Source organism: Mustela nivalis (assembly GCF_964662115.1).
Source record: "Mustela nivalis genome assembly, chromosome: 15".
In the NCBI taxonomy this organism is placed as follows: domain Eukaryota; kingdom Metazoa; phylum Chordata; class Mammalia; order Carnivora; family Mustelidae; genus Mustela; species Mustela nivalis.
In genome coordinates, this window is record NC_139034.1 from 3773468 (window position 1) to 3791857 (window position 18390).

Consider the following 18390-nt stretch of genomic DNA (forward strand, 5'->3'; position numbering starts at 1 on the left):
TTAAATCTATTATCGTATTTGGTTGCCAGTAAACTTGGGAAGTGTTCAGTAAGCCCATTTTTAGATGAGAAACCTGAGGTCCAGAGAAAATAAGTGAGCTCCAGCCTACTCACCATAAACCCTTTTCAGCATGTTGCCTGTTGCTGTCTATTTGACCGCTGAGGTCAGTGGTAGCAGTGCTGGGCAGCTCAGGCCAGACCGCCCTGGAGAACAGTAACTTTGTCCTCCGAAGTTGGCCCTGATTCACTCATACTAATTGCAATTCACCTTTGACAGTTGTATATTTACAGAAGAGTTGAGACCACCAGTGCCAGTTTACTGCAGGTAGAAGTAGCAGCTGGACTGCACCTGGGGCTTCATAAGCTCCCAAGGTCACATACCTTGATGTTCTGCAGGTGCCGGGGCCCTCCTGGAGGCTGGCTTGTATGAGGCCAGTGAGGCTGTGGCCTTGATGTAGCTAACCAGACACAAGATCCTTTGGCAGAATCTTTAAAAACCAACCAATCAACCAACAAGCAAAGTTTTCTCTTACCTAGCACGAATGATGAATTTGAGATGTATATTGAGGATTAAATTCAAGTTCAGAGTTCAAGCTCTAATTTTCAGGCATGTGGCCAGACTGCTCTATAAGTTCTTAAAAGTGGTCAGCAGTAATCTGTAATTACTTTGACCCAGTCTTTTAAAACCTTGAGAGTAATAATCTTCATAGCTTTCAAGAGTGAACATATCTATTTAAAAAACCATGTGCTGTTTTAACAGGCTGCATGCTGAGCACCGTGGAAGATGGCCAGGGACATTTTTTATCCCCTTTCTATTACTAGGATGAAAGTTGGCTGGTTTTTGTCTGCCTTTTTTTTTTTTTAAGATTTATTTATTTTAAAGAGAGAGAAAGAGAGATAGTGGTGAGGGGAGCATATAGGGGAAAGGGAGAGGGAGAGAATCTCAATCAGACCTCGCTGCTGAGCACAGAGCCAGATGCGGGGCTCCATCCCATGACCCAAGATTGTGACCTGAGCCAAAATCAAGAGTTGGCTGCCCAACTGACTGAGCCACCTAGGCACCCCTGTTTTTTTGTCCTCTTAAATCCATTAAAAAAGTATATGGTGTGTGTGGTTCTCCATAAAAATATTCTTAAGTATTAATGTGTAAAACACTTTGAGGTCCTTGGGCTGAAGTTTCATTCTACTGAAAGGATGGAACCATTGTTGGCTGACAGGGGAGAACACTTGAGGGCCAGGCAGGCCTTTCAGCAGGCACTCACACACACACAGGGACAGGCTGATCTGTTGGGCCTATTTCCCAAAGAGGGCACGAAGGAAGAAAAAGCAGTTTCGCAAGACCAGCTTTGATTACATATAAATATACAGAAATAAAATCCCTTAGAAAAGACACCTTATAGAATTTTTCTCATGCCTCGGCCATACTTTACCATAAATCACATTTTTAAGCATCAGCTTTCATGATTCTTCTAGGAGCAAAACAGGTCACATAAACCCATCTTGGCATTCTCCAGTTTAGAAAGCCAGTCCATACATCAAACTGCATGTGTTTGTCAGAAACCTGTTTGAGGGCAGCATGTGGTTGGGCAAAAATAATCTCTCCTTCTCTCTCCCCTGTCAAGCTTTCTATAACAGAGACTTTTCTGTAAGTGGGTAGAAGAATCGCAGAACGGTAGACAGATACCCTGGTAACTTAACCATTTGGGGTTACAAAATAGAAAATATTAACATACAAAACAGGCTATAGATAACACTAAAACTTGCTCTTCTATTAAAAACTATAATTGATTTTAAATAGCTATTATGAATTAATTATATTTTAATATTTTAAGTGACATTTGAGATATTACAAAATTATTTTAGTTACAAGCATGTAATTAAAGCTATTTATTATTACAAAATGTTTTTACTATGCTATTCTTGGCAACAGGAAAATGTTTACCCTCATTAAAATATGTCGAGTACCATTTTTTGGAAACCATGTCAAGCACAATGATAATTTTAGGGTTCAATTTGTCCTATAGAACTGCTAAATATTTTTCTAAACTCTAGTTTCTATTTAAAAACAAAGGTCTATCAGTTCTATTTTCACTTAAGAAAGCTGGATGCTGAAATGGGAAGCAAACTTTTGAAACTCATTTTTAGTCATCAGAATTTAGACTCTAGTCTTTTCATCTGTTCTTTAAAATATAGTAACTACTCCTCTGGAGCTCCATTTTGCTCTGCACCATTAAATTGTACAGTGGCAATAAAATATTCCCAAGCAACCTCTTTAAATCAGTGTTCCTACCATTTACCACAGTAATGGAAAAGGCAAACACTGTAAAGGAAAGAAGGTGTCTTGTGCCAGACTGCAGTTGAGGGTGGTTGGTGGTCCTTCCAGTCCACATTTCTCATGCAGAATTACACCTAAATTTTGGAAACGAGGCCTTTTGCTGTTATAAGCCATCACTAAGTACTTCTAGGTGGTTTCACGTGTGAGAGGCTGAAATGCTTCCATGTGCTACATATCACAATTAAAAGAGCAAACAACTTCTCAGGCACTGCAAATTTTTCAAAACCGAAAGGCCGTATTTTAAATTCAGTGATAGTGTCTAGTTGCACACATATCATAATCTGAGCCTTGGAAATATGAGGAACATCTAATGACAGATCAAAAGAACATACCCATTTTAAAGTTTTCACTTAAAAAAAAAAAGCATGACAGAGTTTGAAGCATTAGATAACCCTGCCCATTGTTAGAGACTAAAACTTTCCAAGCGAATAAAAGAATCAAGGATCTCTATGTTCACCTTTAATTCAGGGAATGCGGCAAAGGGAGCCCTAAGGGAAGAAACCCAAACTTCTCAGCCTCCTCTTTAGAACTCAGAGTTTCTCTCCTTTCCTCAAAGAAAGAGAAACAAATGCTGATGTCCTTTATTTAAAATTTGAAAGTACCTACACCCACAACCCCTTCCAGCATGGGGTTTTACTAGAACTAATTGTAGTACAAATCAGTATAGGCATAGAATTATGCCTTTGTTTTCAAGCTTCAGGAGAGTAAAGCTCTGCTGGAGGCATCTGGAGTTTCACTGAGATCTAGAGCAGTTTCAAATGGTTGCGTTTAAGATAAGAATCTTGATCTTGGGAAATGCTGGTGACCGTGCCTGGACAGCAAAGCACCTGTGCCTCATCCTTTTCTCCCTATCTTTTATCCACTGGCTGGGTAATGTGTTAAACTGGTTTTTTTGACTTTCCGGAACAATATCTAATTAGCAAATAACACAATTCAGTGACATTCAACAGTATGCAAATTCCAGACACTGCAATCATAAAAACCGTGAAGACAGTCTTTTCTGTGGGCCTGGAAACAAAGCAGTCCACTGTATTGGGACAAGGCCATGCGTTGCATTTCACCAAACGCTGCATGGAGAACCCGTCATACATAATATAGAAGACATACATGAAGACTGCTTCAAAGATGACCCGGAAGAAGATGCTGCTAGTGTAGGTCCACCACAGTGACCCTTCGATGCGGACCTTCTGGGTTTTGATCTCTTCAATGTCTTTAAATTCACTCTTTATCTCTCCCTTAATGAACTTCCTTTTCTTCTCATGTCTCCGGTAGGCAACGTGCATGGCCACCAAGAGAGCTGGTGTGGACACGAAGATCAGCTGAAGGGCCCAGAGTCGGATGTGAGAGATGGGGAAATAGTGATCATAGCACACATTTTTGCACCCAGGTTGGAGAGTGTTGCAGATAAAATCGGCTTGCTCATCTCCCCACACTTCCTTTGCGGCTACTACCAAGATCATAATGCGAAAAATGAAGAGGACTGTGAGCCAGATCTTCCCAATACTGGTGGAGTGTTTATTGACACCCCCCAGAATAGTCTGTAGTGTGCTCCAATCCATCTTCTCCTCCGGGTGGTCTGCACTGGAAAAGACAAAGTGAACACAATATAGGAGTGACTAGTCAGGACAGAATTTGGGAGACTTCTCTGGGTCCCAGGTAAGGCACCAGTCTTAAATCTCTTCTTGAGCAAACACCAACTCTTACACAACCTCACCAAAAAAGGTCAAAACAAAACCAACCTAGTTTGCTGTAGGATTAGATGTGTAGTTCTCAAATCACCTGAAACATGTTTGTATGTGTTCTCTAATAAAGAGTAGCTTATTCACCTGAATAATTCACCAGATGTTTAGCACATAATAAAGATTTGGGGGTTGGGGGAGGAGCACCACAAGCAAAAGTATTCACTAACTTAAAGGTACTAATTAGTGCTGACCCAACTCTCTGCAGACTCTGCTTGAGTTACTCAGCACTCCATCAGCACTTAGCTGTTCCATCCGCCTGCTAGTCCCAAGTTTTGGATGGTACCATGGGGACTGATACTAGCTGAGGCCAGCCTTTCCTTAAAGGCCAGTGGGACGTCTTCCTGCAGAGTTCTTTCCTCTCTCCCTCCTTCTCTCCTTCCCTCCCTCCCACTCTCCCTTCTTTCCTCTCTCTCTTTGTTCGTTTTAGATTTTATTTATTTATCTGACAGAGAGAGCACAAATAGGCAGAGGGAGAAAAGGAAGCAGGCTCTCCAGGGAGCTCGATAGGGAGCTCCATCCCAGGACCCTGGGATCATGATCTGAGCCGAAGGCAGATGATTAACCCACTGAGCTACCCAGGAGCCCTTGTGCTACTTTTCTTAAAAATATTTCAGTTCACTTTCATGGACTTGGGGTGCAGTAGTGAAAGGACTGGTACCAATGGTAAAGTTTATATTTAAGGCACTCCCAAGTTAAAATTTCACAAAAGGCTTCACTTCCTTTTTCTACATAGAAAGGAACAGGTTAGAATCAGTCTATCTATGGAGCAAAGTTACTCTGCATGGATTTTGGCAAACATTTTTATGGATTGGTGGTCCTCACTGCTGTGCTGGGACTGATTGCTTGGTCAGTACTGAGGGATATCTGTTTGGTAATTGTTGTAATCGTATATATATATTTTTTGTGGGTTTTGGTTTTAATTTAGAAGTGTTTCTAAAGAGGCACATTAAGAAAAGTGACAGAATATTTAACTCGGTGATTCCCCCCCATCTCTGGCCCTACAGGGTGAGTCACTGTATTGAGTGTAGAACCAAAGCCAGCAGGGGTAATGTATTACTCATTGAAAAGGGATTTGGAGAAGCCTGTGGATCAATGTTTCATGAGACAGAGGCTTTCTCTTCAGCCCAGAATAGGAGGTGTCTTCGTTTATTCATAGTTACACCCCGTCTGTCTCAATCAACCCCTTTTGTAAACAGGATTCCACCACTCTACAATTCTGGTGAGTGATTTGTTTTCCACACCTTCTAAGCTGATAGTAAATCCTCCTTCTTCTCTTATGTTAAATGCTCTCCTCATTTTGAGCAAGTTAGGTCCTGTTTCCTAATGGACTTCCTAAGCAGGCATGGAATGAATACCTTTCATCACTGTGCCTCATCTTGGTCTCAGTTGTGGGGTATCAAGGTCTGGCTGAAGCCGTCCAAAGTGACCTTGCCCAGAGGAGGCAGGAGGGAGGTGGAGAAGAGTCACAGCCAGGAGAATTATGTACGACTAAAATGTGCTCAAGAAACATTAGCCCTACTCAGCTCCACAACAGGACACATCAACTGGAAGAAACCAGGGTTTAGTCCCCAGTTCAGCCCTGACTCTTCAGACACATACTGTCTAGGAGATCCTTAGGTGAACAAAAATTCACCTTTTAGCCAAACAATTTTATGAAATTTAGACAGTCTAGTTCCTCTCTGGCACTTACCAACTGGAAAGCAGAACATTCACTGCACTAAACTGTCCATGGTTTAAGTTAATACATCTGGCTAAAAACCTACGGGTGAGGCTTATGCCTTTGCCTCTTCCAGAGTACCAAAGATCACACATTCTTCTGTAAACCAGTCCAATCATCATCAGCTGAGAAAAATTCAGTTAGAAGCACACCCTGTATTATTAGTGTTTTTTAAAGTTCTTGGTTGAGTTGCAACTACCTGTTTTAAAGGTCCTTTTAGGAAGAGGAGCAAATTAAAATTTGTTTCCCGAATGAGGTAGAGGTTAGAGCTCAAGATGGAATTGTTCTCAATATTCAAATCACCCAGGGAGCCGCTCTCTTGCGTTTCTTGACCTGGCAGATGGGTCATGCGGAGGCTCCTATCTGGCCCACACCACCCTGTAATTGTTTGGAGTTCTGCCAGCAGGGAGTTGAGGAGCTGGTTCTGTTCTTCAGAGAAGGCACTGGGTGAATCACCGGGTTGCAGAAAAGGCAAAAGGAATTCTTTACCCCTTAACTTTTCAATCCTTACTTTCTGGATGGTTGACCTCCCCACAGAGCGCCCCACCCCCTCACAGGTGTCTGTAATTGCGCCTGACTGAGCATGCTAGTTTTGAAAGAGACTCAAAGGGCTAATGGGGACATGGCTATCACCAAACATTTCAAGACAGAGTCACAAGTAAATGGTCACGGTCATACGGGTCCGGCTGTCAGAAACTGAAAGACACACACCATTTAGGCTTATTTCCCCCCTTCACTGAGGGAACACTGAAAGGTCAAAGCAGCCATCCTAAAGAGTATGTTTCTCAGCTGCACACTACCTCATTTGTAAACAACTGTCCTAAAGCTTTCCTTCCAGCTGGAAAAGCCATCTGGAGATAAACGTTCTTGATGGTTTCGGAGAAAGAGAAGCAACCGAACTCAGATTAGGCTGCGGTCTGGGTCTCTGGGCTCACAGGGGCAGGGAGCTCTAGGTAATCTCCGCCGGACCTCGACCTGAGTGATTTTCTTTGCAAAGGCAGTGTGAGGAGGTAAAGGTCAGTTTCCTCCTGTGAAGGCTTCCTGCTTAACAAATGAAATTGATTTTTCTTCACGAACTAAGCCTTCAGCCAATTAAAAACTTCTAGTAGCTGCAGTTAGAGCAACCCGGCGGCGGTGCGAGAATTTCCTCGGAGGAATAGTATCGACAATCAATTACGCTGAGGTCAAACTGTCTACGACGGGCTGGCCTCCCCTCCCCCCGCTCGCGCGCCGAACCCGATCACTGCCTCTGGGGTTCTGTTACCACGTCCCCTTCCCCGGCGCGCCGCTGCAAATCCGGCCTGAACAGCCCGATTCAAATTTCAGAGCTCGGCTGAAGGAACTTCCTTTCCCGATGTTCGCACTCGCGCCCTGCCCTCCGCCCCGGGTCCGCTGTCGCGACCGTCCGGGACAAGGACGATGCAGGGGCCTCAGTGCACGCCGGGTGCAGCTGGAGGGATCCGGGTTTCCCCGCCGCGTCCAGGTCCCCCAGATGGCCGTCCCGGGGTCCCTCCCGGCGCCGGGTCCACTACCCCAGGCCGTCCCGGGGTCCCTCCCGAAGCGGGGTCCCCAGCCCAGGCCGTTCGGGGCGCTGAGGGTTGGGCGCCGGCGTTGCGGCCTCACCTGTGCGGGAGGGAGCGCTCCGCGAAGTCGCGGGTGGCGACTGTGCGCTCCCGCGGAGTCTGGGCTGGCGCTGGCGGGGGCTGCCTAGGCGCTCGCTGTGCGCTGCGGCGCCGCCGACTGGCTGAGAGTCCGCGAGAGCGGAGCGCGCCGGGCGCGTCAGGGCTTCCACACCTGCCGGCCCTGCGACGCCTTTTAACTGCACGCCACACTCCGCCTCTTCCCTGAAGCTATTTAGAAAGTTACGGAGGGGGCGGCTCCTCGCTGTCCCGCCGCCCCCTGTGCTGCGGGCGGGGCGGGCCGGGCCTCCCCGGTAGCCAGAACTTCCCTGGGACCCGGTTCCCTCTATCGCCCTGCCCCCGGCCCCCCAGGTACTGGAGATCCTGGGCTCCGCAGTGCCCCAAGCACACCGGCGCGCCTGGAATCCCCTGGGTTCCCAAGCGCCACGGGCCCCGTCGCCACCCTAGCCCTTCCGCGCGGGGTCAGAGCTGGGGGAAGCTGAGCCTAGTGACCTGAACAGGATGCAAACCCCAGGCCTCGGCTCCCTGAGTTCTGGGGATGGGTGGGGTTAAAGGATAGTTGTTGTTGCCGTTATTGTTATTTCTACTTGGACTAGTTTGACAGTACTATTGTATGTATGTATGTGTGTGTGTGTATGTATATATATATACATACACACTTTAATTATTAGAAAAACAGATGTTCCCAACGATTTGAAGATTTTACTTCAGGCCGCGGAGGCTCCAGTTCCTTGTGAGGCTCTCCGGTGCACCAGGGTGGCGCAGGGTCTGTTTCCTCCTTGGAATTTGAGTTCAGAGAGGGCGAGCAGGTGGGGCCATCGAGACTGGTCAAGTTCCTGCTTCTTTCTTCCCGCAAAGGCAAACTCAGCCAACGCCACCTTAAATTCCCTTTCTGAATCGACCATTTTCAAACAAGGGCTGTGGTTGGAGGTGGTGGGGGAGACAAATTTTGCTCTTGCCAAGGCTGGCATGAGGCTTTTCCGAGGGCCCTGGATGTGGGTGTCCAGACATCTGCACCGTGGCAAAGGGTGCGGCACCTGGGCTCTGTCCGCTTCTTCCTCCCTTCCACAGGTGGGCTATCACAAGGCGGTTACTCAATTTGGGGTGGGAGAGACCCAGATTATTCAGAAAGAAAGTATGAATTAAGTCTACAGCCCCCCCCCCCCCCCCCCCCCCCGTGCACACACACCGTGAAAGGGGACCACGAATAGGCTTTTTGGATAAGATCCCGGGCTGTTCCGTTCTTTTGGAAGCTTGATCTCGGCTTATGAGGTCTCACTGTCCATGTTCCTTTGGGTATTTTAATATCTGGAGATGCAGTAGATGGAGAATTAAAACTGCCATAGCAGGCCCGTCCACATTGGGAAAGGAGTGTCAAGCCTCAGCGGCTGTTACCTGCTCAGGTAACTTGGTTCATGATTCCTGCAAAGAGCAGCCAGTGTGGAAGTGCAGGCATGCTTGCTCTCATGCTCATCTTTCCTTAGGTGAATTTTGTGTGAAGCAAAGATGATGATTCATCCTGACAGAGAAGATCTAGCCTCAGAAATGGATTTCCCATGATTGCCACCATTAGCGTGAAAGCATTGACTTTTCCTTATAAAATTGGCGTGCCATTGCTATGGGCCAGTTTAGGCCATTCTTGTATGGGTTAACATGAATTTTTTCCCGCAGTTACTACCCCACCTTCCAGCGCTTAAGTCTTAGTCTATGAGGGAGTGTCTGTTCATGAAAAGACAAAGCCCCAAGAGCTGACAAAAGCCCTTACATGGTCCATCTGAGAGATGTGCTGAATCGGCTTTTTAGAAATTACAAGGCAAAGATGGGTGGAGTAGAAAAACCTCCTGGGTTTGAGCACACTTCAGAGTTGAGATAGGAGGTGTCTTGGGACTGTGGGGAGCTGGTGGGTAGGCCCTCCCTTCATTTTTTTTCCCCAGGGCAGCAGGGGCAGTGCCATCTGGAACTCTGGGCTGGAATGAAGGAAGGGTCTAGAACCACCGTAAGCTTGCTGGTAAAGACAGTTTGGAGATTGAAAGTTGACTCACTTTCTCACATTGAAAAATTTCACCTTAGGTTTTAGTGTCAGTCTCCTGATTACAGGTTGTTGTTCAACTTCCTTTTCCGTGTTTTCCCAGACTTATTCTCCCTATTTGCATAATTAGTGTGTGGCTAATTGTATATATCAGAGCCACTGCTATCTGGGGCTATATAGCTAGACTTACTATAGCTCTTAAGTTGTAACCTGAATTTGTTCTGTTTTGTGTGATTTGTGTTGTTTTTCTGTGTGTTGGTGTTTTCTTCCTTATCAGACTTGGGTTCCTCTAAGACACAAAATCTTAAATATATGTTTTTGTGTCCTCCAGAGTTCAGGAGGAAAAGAAGAAGACATAAGATGGGAAAAGAATCTCAAGTTTGGGTATTTGAATTCATTTCCACATGAGCTTAGATATATATATATACAATTAGCAAATCAAAGCACAAATTAGTATTTTTGTAAATCCTATAATCGTTTTGTGAATGGCATAATCTCTTGCTGACTTTTTTCTTTTTGGTAAAAAGCATCATTTTGTTAAAGGGTTGCCCTGTTTTCACATATCTTCATCTTTGAACATACCAGTCCTTAGAGAAAGCTCTGCCCTCTTCCCAGCACCACAGCACATGGCAGAGGATCAGGGTGAGTCTGCTGCTTGATTGGCCTACCTTTGTCTTATTAATTTATAGGCACTGAACAATATAGGGAATATTTTTTTACTTGGCCTTATGGAAAAAACACTGGTGTCTCCTGAATTGGTCTTGAATGATGCAATTCCCAGGAAAAATTGGTCTTGAATGAAACAATTCCCAGGAATAATTGAACTCAAATGAAGCAATTCCCAGGAAGAAGCAGGCACTTATCGAGTAGCTATTGGTAGTTAACTGATGAAGAGCTGTGATAGTCACACCTTGTCACTTTGGAGTGTCAAAGATACATATGACGAATATTTTTATGAACATGCTTAGGAGCAAGGAGGCAAATCCCAGGTGTTTATAACTGAGTTGAGCTTTTTTGGCAGGTATTTAAAGTGATGCAGTTGTCAGGTTATAAGGTAAAATGCTAATATTTAAAGCTATTTGGCATTTTAATTTGACATCTGTTTTAAATAAACCAGAAAGAAAAAAGTTGCTCCTCTGTAAGAAATCAGTGTGAGAAAAATGTCATTTCTTTACTTATTTTAATGGATGATTACTTGCCAGCTGCCCCTTGGATTCCCTCTGGGAATGATGATCTGAATCTACATAGAAATGTCTCAGTAAAATTTCTGACTCACAAATCATATGTAAGATAGAGCAGAAAATATTTCAGGACAAGAAGAGTCTTGTGAAAGAATGGAGCCCCTGTCCTAACCCTTGACAGTTTTAGAGCAAGTTAGAATCATTGAATGTCTCTTAACTGTTAGTTTTTAGAAACATTAGCTACTGGTCTAAACTTACTTTCTTGACTTTTCTGCTGAAATATTAATCATATTAATAATTGACAAAAAATCCAGAAAGTTCAGCCTTCCTCAAAATTGCAGTTGGAAACTGAAGATATAATGAACCCTTGGCCTATCTGGGTAATAACAACTCACATATGATAATATAATTTAAAAGAAGGAGTGGTCCCAGTGTGAGCCTTTTGAATTTTTGTGAATAATTATTACAGGAGAATACTGCTTCATTATGATTTCTCTTTGCATCATTGACCCATGCCCTCATTATGTACTCTGAAAATAGGTAATATCAAATCACTTAGGGAAAAAAATCAGTTGTTTACATCCAAAGAGTTAAAAAAAGAGGAAAGATCTCAGACTTCAATAATTTGTTTTTCTCTTCACTTTCAAATTAAAGGTATCTCATAAAAATTCCAGCTTTTGAGTTGTGACTAAAACTGTTATAAACCCTTCCATTTTCCTCATTCTGTTCTTATATTCACACGTAAAATATTTGGGAGAAAATTCATGTTGTTGGATGTGTCTCAGTGGCAAGGCAGTGGTTTTACTGGATGAGCATATACTCTTATTTGCAAAAATATCAGTGTAGCTTTTTAATGATTATTTAAGCAGACAGTGGAGCAATCACAAAGACACTTCCAAAGGTATTCGTATCAAAAGCACATGTTGGTCAGAAATGAATTGAAAGCTATAACTCCCTAAGCAAAGTGGTAGAGAAAATTTACATATAGTGAATATAAAAATTATACTCCATAAATTATGGTGACTTGTCAAAATGAAAATTCTGCATCATTCCAAAGAAATAGAAGAGATTTCTACATTTTAGTTTTCAGTACAACAACATTGTGTTATATATAATTTTAAAGAGCTTTTGGAACATTTAGGGTACAGTAAACATTCATGAGTTGCTTTAGTAAAAAAAAAAATACAGACATAAGTTTGACAAGGGACTATAGAGAGATTCCCTGCTTATATTGTATTTGATAGGCCACAGCAACTTTCTGTGAAATGCTAGTGGAGAATGTCCTGAATTTAAGTTTGTCACTCTCAAAGCCACTGATTGCATGGTCAGTTTTGCTCCTGAGGTCCCATCATATGGATATTCTCTGACTTGGAAAGCCATCTTCTGGAATTGGAGATGAAGTCTTTGTGTCTTAGAATTCAAAGCTGGATTTGCATGTTAGCTATTAACCTAAACTTCTTAAACTGTTTCAGAGCCATTTCTACTTTGGGCAAAGAAGAACATATTGTTATGGAGAGTTCTCTGATTTAATCTCACGCTTAAAAAAAATTCTGTGTCAGGAAAAAGAAAAGGCATTTGCAATACCCAGAGGGCACAGTAGATGGCACTGGGAAGACTTGCAGGGAAGTTTTTTTTAAAAAATGCAAATACTTGGAAGATAGTGGGAGAAAAATGGATAATCTTTTTTTCTAGTTTAGTGTTATTTGTCCTGGGAAAGAAATTTCTTTCCTCCCGCTCCCCCCAAAATTAAATGAAATAGAACAGTATAGAAAATATCAGAATGAATTGCTCTTAGTAAGGTTTAAGTAACATTCTATGCAATGTTTCACAAAATATTTCCTGTGTTTTGATACTCACATAGTCATGTGTGTACTGGACTCAATGTAAGATGTACTTCTTGTTGTAGATCCCTGTCACCAGTTGGACATTTGCTGTTCTATTCCCTCTCCAGGCAACAAAGAAATCACTGTGGCCTAGGTAAAGTGGTGTTGGTACTGAGAGGAGCGATATCTAAGCCCTAAGAGCAGCCTCCTAGCTCTGTGTTGCCTTATTTGAGCTCATAGCCCAGTGGTCTCAGAAACTCCAAGCTGAGAATTACTGGTGGTTGGGTTGCTTGAGAACTTTAGTTCAAGCTGGTAAATGACCTCCTTCCATTAGACCTGTTTTTCTAGTGCTCTCCTCCCTATCTGAGTATGCTGTGTTAAGGACTCTCTCTAATCTGAGTGTGTATATATATGTGTGTGTGTGTGTGTTTTAATGTCTAGTATGCTCAAAAGTCATGGATCAGTCTTAAAAAAAGATTTATTTATTTTAGAGAGAAAGAGAGAGAAGGGAACCAGGTTCCCTGTTTAGTGGGAAGCCTCATCTCACGACCCTAAGATCATGACCTGAGCTGAAACCAAGAGTCCGATGCTTAACCGACTGAGCCACCCAGGTGCCCCATGGGATTAGTCTTTTTAATGGATTATGTATTTAAAGAACCAGATGGAGAAAAAGTACTATTAAACTATTGTGCTCTGGGAAAGAGGAGGCAATAAACATTATGTCTTTTATGATTTCTTTACTGTCTTTGAAATAAATCAGTGGTGGTGAAGAATTTAGAGTACTAGGCTCCTCTCTTTAGCGATATGTAGGCTCCTGTGTATACTCTGTATCATTAGCAGAGATGGTATTGGTCGATTTGGAGATTCTTGATATCATCATCTCAATCACCATGTGATGGGAAACATTCATTTTTTTCTTCTAAGCTATATGATATTGCATACTAGGTTATTAGGTGGATAGGCCTTGGAAAGACAGTTGCTGCTTATAATCCACCAAAGGAAAAAAATAGGCCGTTGCAAATGTAACATTTTTTTTTTAAGATTTTTATTTATTGATTTGACAGACAGAGATCACAAGTAGGCAGAGAGGCAGGCAGAGAAAGAGGAGGAAGCAGGCTCCCTGCTGAGCAGAGAGCCCGACGCGGGCCTCGATCCCAGGACCCTGGAATCATGACCCGAGCCGAAGGCAGAGGCTTTAACCCACTGAGCCACCCAGGCGCCCCAAATGTAACATATTTGAATGACTATTTTAGAGTGTGTAATTGACATACAAAAACACATAAACATAAATGAAAGACTCTCTGGGAATAAGCCAATACAAAGGTCATTGTGTTAATCATTTATCCACAACTTGATATCCTGAAGTAAGCAAAATGTTTTATGTTTATTTTATTGCATAACTCTTTGAGGAGAGTATTTTTAATCTCATTCTATAGATGTGAAAAGATGTCTTAAGAATCAAGACATTCAAAATACAATGAGGTAAACATTTTTACTCATTTCTTTTGTGTCTTTTCAGAATTTATATATATGAAGATGAAATGAATGTATATGTAACTTAAATCTATATGAATATAGATGGCTTTTCTTCCCTCTTTTATATAAAAGGTAGAGCATTGTATACCCTATTTTACACTTTGATTTTTTCACTTAATATACCATGGGAATATTATTATACAAATAAAGAGTTTCCTCATGCTTTCACATAGCTTCATACTGTTCCTTATATGATTACATAATAATTTAATAAAAATCATTTAATAATAGCCATTTGAATTGTTTCCAATCTTTTGCTATTACAAACAGCATTATGGCTTCTGTTTCTAATTAAAATATAGCATACATAATACCATTAATCCTATGGTAAAAATAACAAAAAACCTGCTAAAATGAAAGTCTTTGGCAATTGTGGAAGAACAGTTGGGCAGATTAAACGTTATTGAACTGACTTATAGGAAGTGATGGTGAGCAGAGAGCTGCAGCTGCTTTCACATCTGGAGGAAAGCTCTTGGTTTATGGTGAAGCAGGTCTCTCATAGAAGAAAAGACTTTATAGACTTGAGGTAAAACAATCAAGACACTAATAACAGTATGGGTTTTCAGATAGACTGGAATTTAGAAGTGCCTCAAATGCAAACATAAATGACTTGGCTTAACAATCAACTTCCCCCATCCCCACCCCCTACACCAGTATTACAGTAAAATGTCAGTGTAGGCAAGGCTGAAAAACAGAGAATTACACAATTTCAGTGTTTGAATTTCAAAATGAGCCAAGGCTATATCACACCTGTGTCTCAACCTCCTCCTAGTTCAAACAATGACAAAATAGAAGAGACTAGCACTCCACAGCGGATGTGTAGGAAACTGAGGTTGGACTGAATGGCAAAGTGAAATGTCCTTGTTTCCATCGGATATTAGAGGTACACTCAATGTAATTAACACTACAGCTCAGTCCCAGATCAGTTTGATTCTTGATGAGATCTGAATGATCAAATCCTCATTCTGGTCATCTGTCAGAGAAAAAGACTTGCACTCAACTGGAAATACGAAAACAAAACACTCTGGAAATTCTTTTGTATGAAAAATCAACATTGAGTGAAATATTACAAGGCATGTGAAGAAACAGGATAATGAGATCTATAATCAGGAGGAAAAAAAACAACAGTCAATAGAAGCAGACTCACAAGTAGGTTGAATATGAAAGCATTGGGAAAAATATATAAAAAGCAGACCCAAATTGTAGGGAAGCTAGAGTGACTATACCATGCAGCGTACCCCTCAAAACAAGGAGATTACCAGAATTAAAGAGGCAAATAAAATGGCATAGGGATCATTTCATCAAGAAGACATCAATCCTGGGGCACCTGGGTGTCTTAATTGTTAAGCATCTATCTTCTGCTCAGGTCATGATCCCAGCGTCTCTGGAGTAAGCCCCGCATTCGGCTCCCTGTTCTGCAGTAAGCCTGCTTCTCCTTCTCCCACTCCCCCTGCTTGTGCTCCTTCTCTCATTGTGTCTCTTTCTGTCAAATAAATAATAATAACAAACAAAAATGACATCGATCCTAAATGTATGCATGAAATAACAGAGCTCTAAAATATATAAGGCAAAACTGAAAGCACCAAAGAGAGAAATGATCAAATCCATATTAATTGAATGACTGAGCAATTGTTAGGACATTATACAAAAATCAACAAGGATATGGAAGATCAAAACAATACAATCAACTAACCACATTTACCTTTATAGAACACTAAGTCCAACAATTGCACAATATACATTTTTTTTAAAGTGCACATGAATGTTTGCTGAGAAAAAAATACTGAACTATGAAACATGTCTCAATAAATTTTGAAGAATAGAAATCACACAGAGTATATTTTCTGATCTTCTCAGTATTAGTTACCTATCTACCATCTCTATATCTCTATGTCTATCTACCTACTTAGCTACCTACCTACCTACACATATTTGGTACTTATACCAAATATTTGGAAACTAAACAATACATAAATGGGTAAAAGGAGGAATCATAAGAGACCTTTCAAATAGAATGAATGAAAATGAAAAACATCAACATTTGTAGGATGCACCTGGAGCAGTGCTAAGAGATAAATTTTTACTTTAAGAGTATATATTAGAAAAAGAAGAAAAGTTTAAAATTGATTACTTACATTTCTACCTTAAGAAGCTTGAAAAAACGAAAAAAATGAAACAATGTTAGAAGAGGAAGGAAAAAATAATAAGAAATCAATGATCAGAAAACAAATAATACAGGGACACCTCAGTAGCTCAGTCAGTTGGGCATCCATCTTCAGCTCAGGTTGTGGTCTCAGGGTCCTGAGATTGAGGGTAGAGTCGAACTCTTGGCTCAGTGGAGAGTCTGCCTCTTTCTTTCCCTCTCACTCTCAAGCAAATAAATAAGATCATTTTTAAAAAGAAAACAAATAGAGAAAATCAAACAAAGCTAAAGTTTAGTTTTTTGAAACTATTAACAAAATAGATAAGCTTCTTATCTTCATTAGTTTGGGCTGCCATAACAAAATAGCATAGACTGAGTAGCTTAAAAAACAAATCTTTTTTTCTCACAGTTTTGAAACTATGGAGGCTGAAAGTCCAAGATCAGGGTGCCAGCATGATTGGGTTTTAGATTCATAAAAGTTACATTAAACATGCTATGTGAATTGCCTGATGGAGGATTTTTCTAAGGTGTCACAGAAGGGTGGGTGTATGAAGTCAGGGGAAAGAAGTATATGGTGGAGTAGCAGGAATTTTCTTGAAACCTAGGTTAGAACTCAGTACCGATCCCTTCCTCTAGATGTTTTCTAAAACCTTGTAAAAGTAGAAAAATTGGTAGTTTTGAGTTTTAGTTCATGTATCATAGAAATATTAAGAAATAACAAAATAGAAAAAAGGAAGGAAGAAGAGATAAGGATGTATTTGATAGATATCTCTTCAGTATTTAGGGAAGACTTTTTAAGAAATTATGTATTTTGAGTTAAAGAGATTTGGTAACTGAGGCAAAAGATTTTTCCAGGTGATTTGGACTTCTGGCAACATGTCAGTAGGACCTATTCTAGAAGATTTCTCTTCCCCCTTCAGACGTAATAATTCTCAGCAAAATGTTATTTTAAAATTGTGATAAATAACTAAGTGAAAGAAATGAAGACATAGAGGTTCCAAGGTGCCAGAAATGAAGAGAGGGTTCAAGATCAGCACTGTGAGTAGTAAGTGAACCTGTGGTGGAAGATAAGAAGATAAATCTGAATGCAGAATTTAGAACCTCAGACTGATGTTAATTCATCTGGAGAGCATTTATTTTTGTTTCTGAAAAGCAGTTATGGTAGGTACAGCCATCAATCCAATCAAAGACTGAATTGATTCAAACTTGGCTTTAGTCACGGTGAGTTGTCTGACTTCAGGTTGCTGTTACTCCTAGTAAGCCCTTCAGAGGTTCAGACTGAAAGGGTGGAATATTTACTAGAACCTGTCTTCTGGTGGGCCCCCAAATTCAAATTTCATTATCTCACCCCATGTAGTTGCCAGAAATTCTGTTCAGTCTTTGAACTTTGATTTTGCACACGCTCTCTCTCTTTTTTGCAAATTGGCAAATGCCTTGTGGATATGATGGTTCATTTCCCAGCTCATCTTTTCTGGCCAGGATCTTGGCCCTTTAAGTCTTTGCTACTCTGGTAGCTCTCTGAGGTTTTTACACATGTTTTCTCACATGGTTCAACTTCTCTATGTGTTCTCAGCAGTAAGGTTTGTCTTGGATAAACTAACCCACCATTACTTGAGCCAGAAAAACTTGCTTGATTATTTGAAACTATATAATAGATAATGTTAAAAAATCTGGATCACACTTAAAAAAATTTTTTTTATAAATATCATTTGATAAAATTTTAGAAATTTTATTACTTCAAATGATCTGTTATGTTAAACTTATTTGTGATAGTCATTTGTGAGTATAGGTTTTCTTTTTTATTAACATATAATGTATTATTTGCCCCAGGGGTACAGGTCTATGAATTACCGGGCTTACGCATTTCATAGCACTTACAATAGCATATACCTTCCCCAATGTCCACAATACAACCACTCTATTCCTACCTGCCACAAATCACAAGGTTTAAAAGAAATAATTGTTATTTTGATAAAATATAAGATTGTATATTCTATTTTTAGTGATAAAAATCTTTTGAGCATTATTTTTATTCAGTGTTTATGTTAGTAACAATAAAAAGTCATTGCTGTTGTCAAACTATGCAGGTCACTTTCAGTCTTGTTATTGTGCACCTTCCTCCCACAAGGTCTTTGCCCTGGGGTGTATAGTGTGTGAGGGCAGATAGGGTCTTGGAAAATGCCTTCAGGAAGAACTGAGGTTTGGTGTCCCGTCTGTTTTAGTTTCTCCATCACTCCCAGCAGTG

The 18390-nt window shown here is 41.1% G+C and overlaps 1 protein-coding gene across 1 annotated transcript; it reads right to left on the reverse strand.

Moving 5' to 3' along the window:
• Positions 1 to 1800: 1800 nt before the first annotated feature.
• On the reverse strand, positions 1801 to 7627 carry GJB2 (gap junction protein beta 2). The gene is made up of 2 exons (XM_082701304.1): positions 7417 to 7627; positions 1801 to 3915 (listed from the first exon to the last, which is right to left on the reverse strand). The coding sequence occupies exon 2, from the start codon at positions 3891 to 3893 to the stop codon at positions 3213 to 3215; it is 681 nt and encodes a 226-aa protein (XP_082557430.1). The 5' UTR covers positions 3894 to 3915; positions 7417 to 7627; the 3' UTR covers positions 1801 to 3212.
• Positions 7628 to 18390: the final 10763 nt, after the last annotated feature.